The following is a 12,175-nucleotide window of genomic DNA, read 5'->3' on the forward strand; positions in this document are numbered from 1 at the left end:
ACCGACCTTAAGAATACAAGTTACTCACAGTAGTCTAATTAGCCTGTTGAGTTTTCAGAGAGAAATATAAATGTTTAGTGCCTCCTTAATAAAACATTTCATTTTAACATCTTATTTCCTACTTCCATAAATAGCCCAGGCCACTTTATAGTAAGTACACACATTTATTACCAAAACAGCACTGCCATAGTGCAGCCAGGACTGAAACACTGCAGGGGGGTTCCTGAGATTTCTCCCTGCAGGGATGCACCTGAGAAATGACGCCCACTTTTTGGAACACCATGAAATTCTCAAAACAATTTTTAAAAAATATTTTTATTGATTTTAGAGAGGAAAGGAGAGAGAGAGAGAGAGAGAGAGAGAGAGAGAGAGAGAGAGAGAGAGAGAAGCATCAATGATGAGAAGGAATCATTGATTGGCTGGCCTCCTGCACAACCCCTACTGGGGATCAAGGCCACAACTCAGGCATTGCCCTTGACCAAAATCGAACCCGGGACCCTTCAGTCTGCAGGCCAATGCTCTATCCACTGAACCAAACCAGCTAGGGCTCAAAACAATTTTAATGAACTTTGAATGTTAGTCAATAATTGCACGCCAAGCATCAATTTAACAAATAGGACAATATTTTTAAATAATCTAATAATAGTATAGTATTTTCACTAAAATCCTAAAAAACATTTCCTAAAAAGTGTTTTTCAGTTGTTCCATGGTCCAATGTGATAGGAAATCACTACAAATTTTTATCTCCTCTTCAAAATTAACACTGCATATTAGCATAATAAAGTCCCTTAAATGTCCTATCATCCTATCTAATAATAGACAAACATGGTAATTGACCGTACCTTCGTTACACCTCCCATTGGCTAATCAGCAAGATATGCAAATTAACCACCAACAAAGATGGTAGTTAATTTGCATACATAGGCGCGAAGCAGCAGAGCAAAGACTGAAGGTGGCTCCGGCCGGAGCAGTGAAGGCTTGAAGGCAGCTCCGGCCGGAGCAAAGACCTGGGTCCCGGGTGCCGGAGGATACCGGTGCCGGCAGCCAGGGGAAGGGAAGGCCTATTGCATGAATCTTTTCGTGCAACAGGCCTCTAGTATATAATAAAACCCTAATATGCAGAACAACCAGTTGCTATGAAGTGCACTGACCACCAGGGGACCAGCAGTTGGACATCCCCCAAGGTCGCAGGCTGGGCTGAGGGATTCCCCCCCCCCCCGTGCACGAATTTCATGCACTGGGCCTCTAGTCTATATATATATAAAAGGCTAATATACTAAGTGTCCAACCGTCCGACCGGTTGCTATGATGTTCACTGACCACCAGGGGGCAGACACTCAAAACAGGAGCTGCTGTGACGTGCACTGGCCATTTACAGAGAAACGGCAGAACTGGTGGACCTTGAAAATGATTCCAGGCTTTCTCACTGTGCACAAATAGTCAAACAATACTGCAGTTAAATACTGTACCCTTTGCTCTCCCTGCATGATCTACAATAATAATCTGCTTTGTGTTGATATTTACTGCTGTGTTGCTGATAATTACCTGAAAATGGAGTCGATGAAGTTGGAGTACTTCAATAGGCTGGAAAAAGTTTAGCTACATCAGAAAGCAGATCTAATTAAGCAAGTTTATTATACATATACTAGAAGCCCGGTGCACAAAAATTTGTGCACTCGAGGGCGGGAGGGGGTGTCCCTCAGCCCAGCCTGTGCCCTTTTGCAGTCTGGGACCCCTCGGGAGATAACAACCTGCTGGCCTCGGCCTGCTCCCTGGTGGCAGAGGGCAGGCCTAATCCCTAGGTGCAGTCCCTGGTCGGGCTCAGAGCAGAGCCGATTGGGGAGTTGGGGCGCCACACCCTGTCATGCACAGAGCAGGGCGGATCGGGAGGTTGCAATGTCACCCCTAGTCACGCTCAGGGTAGGGCCGATTGGAGGGTTGGGGCACCGCCCCCTGTCACACTCAAGGCAGGGTCGATGGGGAGGTTGCGGTGCCACCCCCTCTCACGCACAGAGCAGGGCCAATCATGGGGTTGGGGCGCTACCCCCTGTCACTCACAGAGCAGGGCCCATCAGGGGGGTTGGGGCTCCGTACCCTGTCACGCATAGAGCAGGGCCGATCAGGGGGTTGGGGAGCTCCCCCTGCTCACACACAGAGCTGCAGGGCAATCAGGGGGTTGGGGAGCTCCCCCCTGTCACACACAGAGCAGGGGCCATGGGGGGGTTGGGGCGCCGCACCCTGTCACACACAAAGCAGGGCCGATCAGGGGGTTGGGGAGCTCCCCCCTATCAGGAACAGAGCAGGGCCGATCAGGGGGTTGGGATGCCTTCCCCTGTCATGAACAGAGCAGGGCGGATAGGGAGGTTGTGGCCCCGCCCCCTGTTACACACAGAGCCGCAGGGCGATCAGGGGGTTTGGACGCTGCCCCCTGTCATGCTGCTCCAAGGGGCAGGAGGTCTATCGGCTCCGCTGATCCCAGTGCTGGGAGGCCTCACGGCTCCGCTTGACACCGGGGCAGTGAGGCCTGGCTGCTCCACTGATTCTGGTGCTAGGAGACCTGGCTGCTCTGCTGATCCCGGTGCTGGGAGGCCTCGTGGCTCTGCTGATCCCGGTGCTGGGAGGCATATTACCATTTTACTATATAGGATAGAGGCCTGGTGCACAGGTGGGGGCAGGCTGGTTTGCCCTGAAGGGTGTCCCGGTTCAGGGTGGGGGTCCCGCTTGGGTGCCTGGCCAGCCTGGATGAGGGGATGATGGCTGTTTGCAGCTGGTCACACCCCCTTCAAGTTGGGGGTCTCCACTGGGGTGCCTGGCCAGTCTGGATGAGGGGTGATGGCTGTTTGCAGCTGGTCACACACCCTTCAAGTTGGGGGTCCCCACTGGGGTGCCTGGCCAGACTGGATGAGGGGGTGATGGCTGTTTGCAGCTGGTCACACCCCCTTCAGGGTGGGGGTCCCCACTGGGGTGCCTGGCCAGTCTGGGTGAGGGGCTGAGGGCCGTTTTCAGGTTGGCGGGTGACTGAAGCTCCCAACCTCTCCTTTTTTTTTTTCTTTTTTTTTTATTCTGGGATTTAGTTACCTTCTATGGCTGTCACTGGAACTGAGAGCTGGCTTTAGCTCTGAAGCTCAGCTTCAGCTCTGAGACCTCAGCTGCTGATCTGGGTTTGTTTGGGTTCTATAATTGTAACACTGTTGTGGTCCTGCTCGCTCAGGCTCTGACGACTGAAAGCAGGTTTCTGGGGATGGTTTAGCTTCTATAATTGCAACATTGTTTCTTAGAGTTGCAGCTCAGAGGCTGGCAGCAGCAGGCGTGGAACCTTGGCTTCCTCCGTCACTGGAGCAAGCAAGCCTCCTGTTCGATTCAGCTGCCTGGCTGCCAGCCGCCATCTTGGTTGGCAGTTAATTTGCATGTCTCGCTGATTAGCCGATGGGAAGGGTAGCAAAGTTACGGTTAATTACCATGTTTCTCTATTATTAGATAGGATATATATATATATATGGCTAAGTTGACTCACGCATGCACAATACATATAAAGCTCTTGCTGGCGCCAATTGCACGTGTGTGTTTCAATCTGACAGTGTCAATAGTGAATTTGGTTGAACTTCTATTACAGAGAAAGGGCAAATCATGATATTAAAATACTTCTTCTAATTAATTTCCTTTCAATGTGCATGAATTTGTGCACTGGCCCACTAGTATTATATAAGAAACATGTTTAATATTCTTTATTTTTTTAACACCAAGTTATTATATTCCTATTTCCTACTTGCAAAGAAATACTGACCAATATTGAACTGTCCTTTGACTTTATAAAGTACAGATTTTATCTAATAAAATTTTCTTGGCAAAACAAATAAAAAAACAACTATTACCTTCTCACACCAACCACATAATTTTACTGTGAGTAATATTTTGGATCTTTGAAGGAAGCATAGCAAAATAGAATTTTCATTTCTTCTTTGCCCACACAGCGACTACAATTTAGACTGTATGCCTCCCCATGGATACATCCATGTACTATCTTTGACAGAGAACATCACTGAGTTTGAAAAAGCGGTACATAGACAGAAGATCTCTGGAAATATCGATACACCTGAAGGAGGTTTTGATGCTATGCTTCAGGCAGCTGTCTGTGAGGTAAGAAGTTTCACATCATTGAGTGTTTGTGCAAATGCAAAACTCCCCAAGAATTTAGGATTTTCATTTTCTTTTTGATTTATGGACTGAAAACATAGCATAGAAGAATACCTATATCTCTTATTCATCAGCAATGTTACTCATTTTGGTCTATGTTTAGGACTGAGGAGCTAAATTTGGAGTGGGTTATAAATAGGAAAAGATAAAAGGGAAAGACTAACTATGTACTTGGAAAATCCTTTCCAAAAGGGTTGCACTTTCCACTCACCCCCAGGAAGCGCCAGCTGTCCTACTCACATCACGTTGGGTGATCTGCACTTCTTATACCTGGCTTGTCTTCACTGGGGATCACAGAAATCTCTAGCCAAGAGCTATTATGGTCAAGTGGCTGAAATAAAATAGAGAATATGGAAATAAAAGTTAATTCTATTTATGAGACAGCATTGTATTTATGAACATCCTTCTAGCCTGACTTGATGTCTGTGCATGTGAACTTATTGTTTACTTAAGAGAAAGACCACAGTACAAATCTATATTATTGTACAAGGTCTAATTACATGTTTCTTTTAAGAGTCATATTGGATGGCGAAAAGAAGCTAAAAGATTGCTGCTGGTGATGACTGATCAGACATCTCATCTTGCTCTTGATAGCAAATTGGCAGGCATAGTGGTGCCAAACGATGGAAACTGCCATCTGAAAAACAACGTCTATGTCAGATCAACAAGCATGGTAATGTAGCTGTAGCCTCTTAGTAGTTATGACTATTGGTTGAAGCATAAGTTTAAGTGGGCAATTCAGCTATTTCTGTACCAAGAAATTACCTCAAGGAGCATCACACATAGTCAGGATAAGCCATGAGAGAGAAGTTCTGGAACAATGAAATCTATAAATGCTGGTCAATGAAATATGAAGCTAAAATACTTTGACAACATCTAGCAGCTGACTTTCTGATGTGCTACAAAGCACTATATTTATGAAAACAAAAGTGATAGAAGAGCTTACTTTTCATGCAATTGAAGGACCCTAAAATATATATATGTTACATGTATACCTTTGCTTTATATAAATAAACTAGTTCTTCGGGGTTAGTATCTAAAAACATATGAAGGATTGGTAAGAAAAGTATCTTTGGCCTGAAGAAGCCTCACAATATAACAGGTAGAGCTGGGGGCCAGGGAGGGAAGGGGAAGTAAAATAAGGCCAACTTTCAATATTCTGTATCTCACTCCTTCCCTATGAAGTTTATCTATATTTAGGGACTTATCTTTTTAATCAGCAAATATCTGGATTGCTTCCTGAGGGTGTTTTAGCTCTGAGTCACATATTTACATATACTCTCCTATTATCATATCTTTCCCAGCATTATTTATGCTACATGTAGAAAATTAACTGCATAAAGCATCATTTATTTCTGACATTGACACATATTTATACATTCATACAAATATTAGAACAGAAACTTCCAAACTTTCTCACATCTTTGTACTCTAGTGTCTCAGTAATTTTTACCCTGGTGCCATTAAGCCAAAACCAAACCAAACAAAAACCTGACCATTCTGTTTTTTAAGTAGTCAAGTCCAAAAATCTTAACTATTTATGTCCTAAAAACTTAGCAGTCAGTTAAAATATAATACACATTAGGAAACTCATATACATATATTTGTGTCATTCATAGTAAATCAGTTACTAATGGGAACTTCCAAGCCTTGGAATCAGATTGGACATGGCTGCCCTCATTTCCTGTTTCACACTGATTTTCATTCTGCCCAGCTTTGCAAAGACACAGTGTCTTCTAAAGGAACCAAGCCAAAGATAGTCTCAAAACTGTGAACTACATCCAGGTACCTGAGAGATGCCAAGTATCACTGTGTTTCCCTTAAAAATGTAAGACATTTCGAGGCACCCTGGTGAGTGTACTGCAGTACTCCAAGACACCTCCTGCTCAGTTTGGAAACTGCAATATTTAAAGCATATAAATTATGCTGGAAAGTGTGTGGTTCCCATGAGTAAAATTTAAATTGTTTAAATTTAGTTAATGTGGAACACCCTACCAGACTTATTGAAAGTCTAGAGGAGCAATTGTACTACGGCATAAAACAAGTTCAACTTTTGGTTGGTTTAGTCTCTTGAAGGCAGCCTCAAATTTTATTTTTTTTTAAATATATATTTTATTGATTTTTTATAGACAAGAAGGGAGAGGGATAGAGAGTTAGAAACATGGCTGAGAGAGAAACATCCATCAGCTGCTTCCTGCACACTCCCTACTGGGGATGTGCCCCCAACCAAGGTACATGCCCTTGACCGGAATCGAACCTGGGACCTTTGAGTCCGCAGGCCAACGGTCTATCCACTGAGCCAAACCAGTTAGGGCAGCAGCCTCAAATTTTAAAGATTTTAAAAGTTAACTAGAATTTGACTTTTAAAATGTAGGGTTTGGAGTTATTTCAGCTGTCTTTCCCTTTGGTAATTCTCTTCTACTCAGCCACATTTCACTTTGGTTGACCCATCCATTTCAATTTAGTCATTTCTTATCTTTCCTTTCTTCTAGTTAACCTCTTTTAATCTGAGATGGAATTTCAATTTATTTTCTTGGGAGTGGAAAAGACAAGAGGAATTATTCTATTGTGAAACAAGGAGAAGCTTTTCTTAAAAATAAAAACAATGATCACATTATTCTCAAATTGCCATGCATTATTCTTTTGAAGTCTTGCCAAGTCACTGAAGTCATCTCTCCATAATTGCATTTTAGAGGGTGCTGTTGCTCATCTAGGAAGGATTCCTTAAGGCAAAGAAATGCTCTCATAATTTTAGACATATGCCATGCCATATAACCTTGTGGAAATAAATTATAACTCTGGTGGAATTTTTCAAAGTATTAGGGCTTTTATGACAACAGGAATTTGTATAATCTATTTAGTCTCAGAATAATAAGAAGAACAGTATTTCTAATATGGCCAAACTAAAGTATATAATAAAAATGTTCACCTTACTTCATGATTCCTATTTTATTTATCTCTACTTAACATTGCATAAAAATGTAACTTCTTAAATTAATTAGATAAGATCAGTTTACAGTGTTAGCATTTTTGGGCATTATGAACATGAACAATCAGGAAAGTAAAGGAACTGTCCCCCGGGTAGAATGCCCCAAAAGAGTTTTACTAGTAAGTCCATGTGCAGTAGGCTTTTTTAAATATTGTTACAACTTTTAAAACTAACAACATGCCTGTTATCAGCTGATTGCTCTCTGAACTATCTGCTTTAAATTGTAAATGTCGTGAGAACAATAATGACTTCAGTAACTTCAGAACAGACCTAATTTTGAATGCTTCTCATACTTAGCAGTAAGTAACCAGGAAATGATCTCTGCAAACAATATCTAGTTTACTTTTTCTTTTAAATTGAAAGCAAAAGTTGCACACCGAATCAAATGGGCCAGGCTTACACTAGCACTGCTTTTATAATGGCTCTGGTAATGAGAAAAAAAATAATGGTTTGCCTGTGACACAATGAAAACAAAATTTGACGAAAATATTTATGAATTGCAGTGTTCCAATTAAATTATGTTTCAGTTCACATTTAAGCACAAACCATTTTATTACCCCTCTCATTGATTGACAAGCATACAAAAATTATTAGTCCATGTCCCTCACTTCAGTAACTAGGACATCATGATTACAATTGATACTGGGTCAGGCAGGAGCCACAAACTCAAACGCTTCAGGGGCCAGTTATCACGGGTACATAAATCAGACAAGTCAAACAAAGCATACCTAAGAGCCCAATATCTAGCCTTTAGTAATGGCATCAAAATGTGTTTCATTAAGTTTTTGAGTGAAGGCTGTTTTTTATTAGGCAGTCGTTGTGTGGTGTTTGTCCCTTACATTTACACACCACCACCCAACAACTCAGTGAGGTTCAGATATTGCTATCACCTCCATTTTATAAATAGGAAAATGGAAACAGTAAAAGGATCAGGAACTTGCGTGTGGTCAGACAGCCCAGCCCTAATCAGTATTGCCTATGGTAAATGCCAAGCAATGTGACATCAGGACATGAGCAGCTACTGACCGCTAATGCAAGCTTAATAATTAGAGAATGGTAAGTAAAAGCCTTTACACATGGTAACACGTTTAATTTCCATCATAACTCTGAGAAGTAGATATGAGTATTTATACCTCTTTTATACATAAGGAAACTGAATCACAGAGAGGTTAAGGCAGCTAGCCAGTGTTACATAGCTAGTAATTGCAGAAGCAGGAGTTGAGGTTCCAAATAGTCTGTTTTCAGAGATCCTGCTCATGGTATGGTTCTCAACTGGAGCAATTTTGTCCACCAGAGGACATCTCAATGTCCAGAGACATTTTGCCTGTTACAACTGGGAGAGGTGGTCGGAATTAGCATCTAGTAAATAGAGGCCACAGGTGTTGCTAAATCTCCTCCACCACACAGGACAGACCTCCAACCAAACACATCACCTGGCTCATGAATGTCAATAGTGTCACTGATGAGAAACCCTGGTCTATGAATTTTACTGTGTAGACATGTACATAGAAAATAGGCTGAAGACACATAATGTAAAGTCTTCATCTCCAAATAAATCTTTGTTGTAAGATTGCTTTCATGTTATTTGTCTTTCCTCCAAAAAGGTAAACTGTAAAAAATAGTCCAGATGATTGAGAACTTTAATGAAGGCATTGGGGTTTCGGGAGGGGAGGCTATCATGATATTCAATACTACAAATCCTATATTATTTTACAAAATTTTTTTATGATTCTCACTTTTATGAAGAGAATCTTAAACAGTTCTTTTTTTTTCTTTTTTTTTTTAATACTTTATTGATTTTTTACAGAGAGGAAGGGAGAAAGATAGAGAGCTAGAAACATCGATGGGAGAGAAACATCGATCAGCCGCCTCCTGCACACCTCCCACTGGGGATGTGCCCGCAACCCAGGTACATGCCCTTGACCGGAATCGAACCTGGGACCCCTCAGTCCGCAGGCGGACGCTCTATCCACTGAGCCAAACCGGTTTCGGCTCTTTTTCTTTTTTTGCCACTACACATGCACATATTAAAATCCTCCCATAGCCTGGCCAGCATGGCTCTGTGGCTGAGCATCAATCTATGAATCAGGAGGTCATGGTTCAATTTCCTGTCGGGGCACATGCCTGGGTTGTGGGCTCGATCCCTAGTAGGGGCTGGGCAGGAGGAGGCCTCTCATCATTGATGTTTCTGTCTCTCTCTCTCCCTCTTCTTTCCTCTCTGAAATCAATAAAAATATATTTAAGAAATTCTCCCATACATCACGACACAGTTATCTCTTTAACCAAAATTGCTTTCAACACATCTTTCTTACCCCCTCTTCCCTCTGACATTTTAAAGTCATTTCCCACAAGTCACAGTGAAGGTGTTGGTGAAGAAGAAAAATGTGAAAGAATCCTTTGGCCCTTAATTACATTGCAGCTGTCTTGGCACACTGCTTTCCCTTCTTCCAGGAATGCCTGTTATCACTATTAATTATTTTCAGAGTTTAGAGAAACAATGTGTGATGGGTTAGACAAAGGGGGAGTAGAAGAGGAGCAGTGACGTCACCACAACAGCTGGCTGAGAGGGAGTGTTCCTGCTAGTGAAATACTAGACATAAAAGATAAAATACTTAAAAGATAATGTGCTTCATGGAGGAAAGGGGAAGGGGTTTCAACGATGGCCATTAATCCACAACTCTCCTGTCAACAGTGGTTTATTTAAACATCTGTTAAACATTTGTAATTTTAACAAACCTGCATCAAGGTACTTGGAATTTTCTTTTAAGATAGATTTATTTTTAGGGTTCAAAATAAATGTGTTCTTTTAAGCTTAAAAGTCCAGCTGACTTTATTTTTAATGAGCTTTTGACCAAACTAGAACTTTCTAGATTTAAATTTTGTGTACTTTTGGTCAACGTAACTTCCTGTTTTTGGAAGGGGAAAGAGATTAAGAAGGCTTCAAAAGCTGCTTATATCTTGGACTGTGAGTTTAGTATAAGCTAGTTTAAAAACATATGGATTTAATTTTCCTTAAAATATGAATGGTTTTAAGAATTAAGAAGGGGGAATGCTTGGCAAATTGTTATTATTTTTTTTGTCAAAGCAAAAATATTTGAAAAGTAGTTGCTGCCATTTAGAAATACTCCCAATACAGCTAGACTTGCCTTTCCTTTACTTGTTCTCTTTAATTTACTAGCATTATGCAAACTGTCATGCATTTATTTTAAGAGTGTATATATTATTAGGAACAAGGAATAAGAATTTATCTGGTAGAATTTATATTTTTGGAAATTCTTATATTTATTATTATTATATTTATTATTATTATATTTTTTGGAAATCATTTTTCCATTACTTTCAATTTATATTTTACGAATTGCTCTGGGCAAAATTTTTCTTATGGAAATCCATGTGCTAATACTTTTTCAACTTCTTCATGAATTGGCTTCATATCACATTTAAATGCAGTTCATAAAAATTTGATTTGCTTCTACCACAGCAATTATAAATTATATACCCAAAAAAGCATATTTTTTCTGGTTATTATCTTAGTCCATTTGGACTGCTGTAACAAAAACCCATAAACTGTGGGGCTTACTAACAACATAAATGTTACAGTTCTGGGGAGTGGGTAGTCCAGAAACAAGGCACTGGCAGATTCAGAGTCTCAGTGAGAGCCTACTATCTGTTTCATAGGCGACACTTCCAGCTGTAACCTCACAAGGTGAAAAGGGCAAGGGAGCTTTTCCTACTGGCCCTCTTTTGTAAGGGAACTAATCCATTCCTGAGGGCTCCACCTTCATGACATAATCATATCCCAAAGGCCCTCCTCCTAATACCATCGCCTTGAGGTTTAGGATTTCAAGACATGAATTTGGGGAGGGAGACACAAATATTCAGATCATAGCAGTTACTCATGTTAGTGATAGTATTTTAAGCACAAGGCTATCTTCTATGTCTTTGTATATACATTTAATATATGGGTCAAAGAACTTAGTCTATAAGCAAAATTAATAAAATTAGTTTTTACTAAGTTCACTTATTTGCCAAAATACAGAAATGTTAACCAAGATGGTTTAACAAAAGTTTCTCTTAAACAAACACAATTAGAATTGGAGGCTAAAAGGGGGAATAAAAACTACATAGTAATTTGAACTTGAGCCACATGATACTAATTAGGCTCAGTCACATGATCTGTGGCTAATGTAACTAGGCACTGGGGACCACTGCAGGTAAAGTTTGACATCACCTCTCTGAGAGGTGTGTGGTATGAAGCTGTTATTTGAGATTATGAGTTTAATTTCTAGAAGAGCATTTACAGAAAGAAAAAATATCAACTACAATATCTAACAATATCACTAGATGTACCAATTTCCAAATTGTCAGATTTCTCATATATACTAAAATAAATTTTATTCCCCTTCTACTCATCCCAAGCTTTCTCACTACTACAAAGAATGTCACAGTTGGCTCTATGTAAGTTTTATTTATCAAAGTAAAACAGATTTATAATATATATATGACAAAAAGGTTAAGTAGAATAATACGTTGAGAGATCTGTAAACTACAGAGGGAAGTAAAATAATGATAATTGCTATTAGTTTGAGTACCTACTCTATGAAAGAAGCTGCACTAAATAGTTCACATACTATTGCTATCTTTTTCATCTCACCAGCAATAATGGAATCAGATACCATTCACATGTTAGAGAGGATGGACCTGAGATAGAACTTTTATCATAAAGTGACAACTTGGAATTTTACTCATACAGGGTTTTCTGCTTTTAAGCAGAGTTTGTACTATATCATATATATTAAATATATATATATATATACTAATATGTATGTGTATATAAATGTGTATGCATATGCACATACTTGCATTTAAACACTTTTTATTGAATTTTGCTTCAGAATGTGATTGTCACTAATATATCTGTCTGAATATTAAATTATCTTTCAGTTACATCACTTTGATCACAATGTTAATCTAAAGAGGCACTTAATACTT

The 12,175-nt window shown here is 40.2% G+C and overlaps 1 protein-coding gene across 3 annotated transcripts in view; it reads left to right on the forward strand.

The window, feature by feature from the left end:
* Positions 1–12,175, forward strand: part of ITGB8 (integrin subunit beta 8) — an 89,630-nt gene that overhangs the window by 48,103 nt on the left and 29,352 nt on the right. For all 3 annotated transcript variants that reach the window (XM_059712506.1, XM_059712507.1, XM_059712508.1), the window contains 2 exons: positions 3,972–4,137; positions 4,709–4,867. In XM_059712506.1, the coding sequence (XP_059568489.1) occupies positions 3,972–4,137; positions 4,709–4,867 (325 nt within the window). The remainder of the gene's footprint in view (positions 1–3,971; positions 4,138–4,708; positions 4,868–12,175) is intronic.

This window comes from Myotis daubentonii, chromosome 10 (assembly GCF_963259705.1).
Source record: "Myotis daubentonii chromosome 10, mMyoDau2.1, whole genome shotgun sequence".
NCBI classification, from domain to species: domain Eukaryota; kingdom Metazoa; phylum Chordata; class Mammalia; order Chiroptera; family Vespertilionidae; genus Myotis; species Myotis daubentonii.